The 5,210-nt window shown below is 47.2% G+C and overlaps 1 protein-coding gene across 1 annotated transcript; it reads right to left on the bottom strand.

Annotated features, from left to right (window-relative positions):
• Nucleotides 1-1,749: 1,749 nt before the first annotated feature.
• LOC136462781 (chlorophyll a-b binding protein 1B-21, chloroplastic-like) lies at nt 1,750-2,891 on the bottom strand. Its single transcript, XM_066461832.1, has 2 exons — nt 2,642-2,891; nt 1,750-2,562 (listed from the first exon to the last, which is right to left on the bottom strand). Exons 1-2 carry the CDS (start codon nt 2,830-2,832, stop codon nt 2,019-2,021), a joined length of 735 nt encoding a protein of 244 aa, XP_066317929.1. The 5' UTR covers nt 2,833-2,891; the 3' UTR covers nt 1,750-2,018.
• Nucleotides 2,892-5,210: the final 2,319 nt, after the last annotated feature.

Genomic DNA, 5,210 nt, shown 5'->3' with positions numbered 1-5,210 from the left:
GACTAACTAGGCTCAAAACGTTCGTCTCGCGATTTCCAACCAAACTGTGCAATTAGTTTTTTTCGTCTATATTTAATGCTCCATGCACGTATCGCAAGATTCGATGTGATGGTTACTGTAGCAATTTTTGAGAAAACTTTTTAGAACTAAACAAGACCTTATTACAATTGTTCATCTAGGCTCTCGCATTTAGGGGCATTTAGGGGGTGTTTGGATCATGGCCTACCAGGCATGCCTGACCTAGGCCAGCAATCCTGACCTCCAGAAGTCTAAAATCGGATGCCTGGAAGCTATGCCTGGCCATCCCCAAGCAGCAGTCAAACATGGCTTTAAAACGTAAAATAATGATTTTATATATGCTCATCCCGCCGCCTACTCATCGTCCTACACGTGTCCCTAACAAATCCATGCAGAGAAAACTGTAAACGTCAAGAAATTTTACAATAGGTATCAGAGAAAAAAGGGTTCACAGTCACAGCATCACTAGTGGCCATAATATACACATGCTTTTCTTACACGTTCTTTATATTTCATATAATAAAAATGATGCTCAAAATTACTGCTAGCCTTCAGAAAGTAGTACAGCTGCAAGAGATAGGAAGTTAATCTAGGCAATGTAATCCAAGATTAGAATTTAGAACTACCTGAGTAAGTGCAAAAGAAATGACAAGCACGCAACACTGACCATCTCCATAAATTTCACAATGAATCCAGGAAGGCAACTAGTAAGCACATGATTTGTATGCCAAAAATGTCATGTACTCCCACATGAACTATCCAAAATGCAATGCAAAAAACACGGTAAGAATGCCATTGAACTGAGCTGATAGAAAACACAGCATTTTCATTCCAAAATCCAGATCCATGAGGGAGCAGTATCTCAAAAGCCAAACCTCAATTGTCAATTTGTCATAGCATCCCAACTGCATACTAAACCATCCATTAACAGGGCCGATGGTAATAATACTGCTACCAGATAAATTAACAGAGGGAACCACGATTAGCAACAACACCCAACTAGTGCCACTACCACCAGACACCAGTACAAACAAAGAGGGGTGGCCACTGCTTACGAAAAAAGTCACCAGGTTATGAGCATCACATACCTACCTACTGCTTGGTTAACAGCTGAGAAATGCCTTCTTGTAAAGAAAGAGTGAAAGACTGTTGTAATTACGCAATGTTGAGACAGACTACTGCGGTAGCAGCGAAGGAATTGTGATTCTTAGGCTTGGTGAAGAATTGCACAATCCCACAATTGGTTTTAGCCCAATGGTCAGTAAGACGCCCAACGAAGGAATTGCTGTCATGCTAGAAGAGTACATGATACAAATTTCCTTATCCTTAGAATTAAAGTTAAACCTGTCGGCTCGAAACGTCATCTCCCGCGTCTGTGATGGGAGGGCAGGTTTACTTCGGCTGCTCTGGTTCCTAGTCTGCGCAAGTGGCGCTTGCACCTCCGTTCTTGTATAACCTCTCTTCCCCAACTTAGCTCTTGAAGCCTTTTATCTTTGTAACGAACGATTGCTTGTTTTTTTAATACAATCCAGGCGGGGAAGCTCTCCCCTCCATAGTTTACTTTCAAAAAAAAAAGTTATTATTATTCAGATACTCTTAGTCAATAGTTTTGACTGGCACACGCTTGTAGCCGCACATTCTGTTGAACCTGCTAAACACAGATATTTGTTCTTCGGCTGCAAAATTTCTCTTTCTATGCAGAAGGTTTGCGGAAAGCAGAAACACAGATACTTTGTAGTTATCAAAGGTCCTGTATGAATTTTCTCCGTTTCAAGCTATATAAACTTCCCCTGGTTAAGCTCAGAAATAACCATGGGACTCAGCTAAACCAGTTTAGATTTGATACAAGACACTACAAGAGTAGCCGCTACTTAATAATATAAGCTTTACATTACAAGGGTTTTCCGGCGCGCGAAGTCGCCGCCGTTGTACAGCTCCTGCAGGCAGAGGCAGTGCCTAGTAATGAACCAATCAGGCAATCACACACAAAACATCTCAGCTCAAGGGGAGATTGATCTGGGGATGATGATGTCGCCGATGTTGTTGTGCCATGGGTCGGCGAGGTGGGTGGCGAGGTTCTCCAGCGGGCCGGTGCCCGGGTACGCCGACTGCTGCACGCAGAAGCCGACGAACGCCAGCATGGCGAGGCGGCCGTTCTTGATCTCCTTGAGCTTGTACTCCTCGAACTTGACGGGGTCCTTGGAGAAGCCGAGCGGGTCGAAGGCGCCGCCGGGGTATTTCTTCTTCTCGGGGTCCTTCTCCATGGTGCGCTGGTGCTCCGCGAACGCGATGGCCACGAACTCGATCACCAGGATGGTCGGCAGCGAGCCCCACGGCACCGGGTTGCCCAGGTACGTCGCCTGCCCGCCCGGGACGGCCGCCCACTCCTGCGCCTTCACCCAGTTGCCCAGGCCCAGGGCCTCCGGCACCAGGATCCCCGGGACGGCCAGCATGGCCCACCGGCAGTGGTACACCTCCGACTCCTTGAACCGCTCGAAGTTCTCCGGCACGGTGGCGAGGCCGAGAGGGTCGAAGCCGAAGTCCCTGTATGTGTATCACTCGTCAGAGAGAGATCAGAGCACGCCGTGTTGTCAGAGTCTCAGAGATTCAGCCGCTAGCTTACCCGGGCGAGGAGCCGTCGAGGTGGGGAGGGCGGGGCTGGCCGGGCATCCACTCGGCGGACATGGTGACGCGGCCGGAGGTGGTGGCGTTGGCGCAGAACGGCAGGCGGCTGGACCGGGACGACGGCGCTAGCAGGCTGGGCACGCCCACGGCGCTGCAGCTCCTCAGTCCGCTCGACGACGCCATCGCCATTGCTGCTTCCGCTGATCCTGGTGAGGCAGAGAGGGAGAAGAACAAGTGGCTTTGAGAGCCGATCAGAATCTGAGGCTGCTATTAAGAGCACGAGCGGCCGGAGACGGAGCGGGATGGGGATATCCAAAACCCGCCCGCCATTGGCTGCAATATCCGTGTGCCCGCGCTCCATTGGGCCACGTAGGATCGAGATATCTCCGGCCAACCTACCCACGTGGCATGGCCCTTCGACGTCTTGCTGCCACTTTGGCGGAGCACTCATCGCCCTCTGGCCACCTATGCAAAGTACGTTCATATCATGCTTTTGCATCCAGCATCCATACTCTGATATGTTAGCAAAAAAGTTATTCAAATGAATGGCCCTCAAGATAGATCATATCAAAATTGGATATTGAAGGTACTTATTCAAGTGCTGTTTTGAGAATACATCATCAAGGTTTAAGTGATTTTTGTTACAAATTACACATTACGGCCACAGATACTTATACATGCACCGATGCACGTAGACTCAACCTTAAGAAAACACCCCTTGTACCTCTACGAGCACATTTGAAAGACCGAGCTAGCAGACCCACTTACTCCTGTGAGCACTTTCAAAAGACTAAGCTGACAGACCTTGAGATAGATGAGGTTATATAGGTGTATCTCGTTGTCAATGGACATGCTACTACCACTAAAAGAACAATGTCATTAAATCCTATAATAAATCAGAAAAAATACGAGAACCCATGTCAATTCGAGAACTTCAACATGAGGAACCCAAATATCTAAGCGACACTCGATTCACAAAGTTTAAGTTATTTAACTACTATATAGACCAAAATTATGTCTTGGTCGACAAAAAAAACATATTAACCTTGTGGCTATTTGAAGGTTGTTAAAATACTTTCAACTAGATCTCCTTGAGATGAAATACGATTCTTAGAGACGATCAATATCAACTTAGGGGCAGTTTTTTAGAACCCCTACCATGCCTCTAATTGTAAAAATAGGGCAATGGTGGCTGACTTGAAATATTTTTTAAAATTGCAAAAAATATTAAACCATACTGTTTTTTTTTTGCATGCACAGGGTGTGTCACAAGTATTAATCTAACATTTTCACACAAATACGCCCCTAGAGAATGAAACTCATGACCTCATATCTCGTGCTAACATCCCTACCACCACACGACATAGTTACTTGTGACTAAGTATAATAATCTTGTATTGAATACTTCCGCTCCAAAATAGTCTCAAATGAAAAGGTTTCAACTAATCAATATTTAACTTGAGCAATGGTCAAAAATTTTGACACACATGATAAACATGACTCAAGGACTGGCCAGAGGTTGGGGTCATAGCATGATAGGGAGTGTTAGTTGATCTCCACCAATAGGCCCAACGGCCTATTGGGCCCTTATCTCTGCTCCCTGATCGGGGGAGCCCAACCCTAATCCGGTTGGTGGGCCCCTGTCGCACAACACATATAAAAGGAAGGTGGGGGTGAGGGCTCGGACTACGAGGTTCACTGGAGCCGCCACACCCACCTACAGAAACCCTAATACCGATCTAAAGAGCTGCTGCCAGCGACGGGATGTGCTACACCAGCCCGCCGCCTCTGCGTCGTCCCCTGCAGGTCACCACCGGCCACTGGACCTCGACACCGAGCCGGAGCTGCCTCGACACCGGCGTCCGCGAGGTCACAGCGCAACCGCGCACGACGAATGGGATGTTACCCGGATCTACGGGTTACACACAGAAAGGTACACACCATACATATCGATTTCAACAATGGTATCAGAGCCAGGTTACTAAGTGTGTAACCCTAACCCTAATCGGGTAAAAGTAAAAGAAAGAGAGACTGGCTCATGGTGTACCGGTTATCACCGCCACCGCGCGTGGGGGAAAGGAGCCGCACCGTTCGACGGCGCACGGCAAAAGTAAAGGACCGAACAGATCAAGTTCGGATCTAAGGAATGAAGAAGGATGGGTTCAGTTTTGGCCGAACTCTAAGACCTAACCCTAGAAAGAATCCCATCACTAATCGGTTCAATTCGAGAAGAAATAAAAGGAACCCTAGCATCTAGATCTCGAATCACACAAAAGGTAAACACGGATCGGGTATTCGGGTTCAACCGAACCCTAACCCTAGATCCCGATTCGATTCGGATGAGCTCCAAAGGGAAAAAGAACAGTTTCGGATGAACTAAAGCAAAGAAAAGCAATTGGTTCAACCGAACAAGGGAAAAAGAACAGTTTCGGATTAACCCTAATCCGAAAAGAAAAGAAATCAAAGAAAAGATTCAAATCCAAAAGGGGAAGGGGAAAAGAACAGGGTCAGGATGCGAACCCTAACCCTAGATCCATTCGGATGAACTTCAGAAAAGAGAAGAATGC

The sequence above is a fragment of the Miscanthus floridulus genome, chromosome 7 (genome assembly GCF_019320115.1).
Source record: "Miscanthus floridulus cultivar M001 chromosome 7, ASM1932011v1, whole genome shotgun sequence".
NCBI lineage: Eukaryota > Viridiplantae > Streptophyta > Magnoliopsida > Poales > Poaceae > Miscanthus > Miscanthus floridulus.
The sequence above is the reverse complement of the archived record's forward strand: the minus strand, read 5'-3'. Positions and strand labels throughout refer to the sequence as shown.

Bases quoted from the DNA above. Each gene is read 5' to 3' on its own strand.
- LOC136462781 (XM_066461832.1), bottom strand. From the start codon at position 2,832: ATGGCGATGGCGTCGTCGAGCGGACTGAGGAGCTGCAGCGCCGTGGGC. The intron at 2,563-2,641 runs GTAAGCTAGCGG...ATACACATACAG, and splicing joins CTCGACGGCTCCTCGCCCGG to GGACTTCGGCTTCGACCCTC.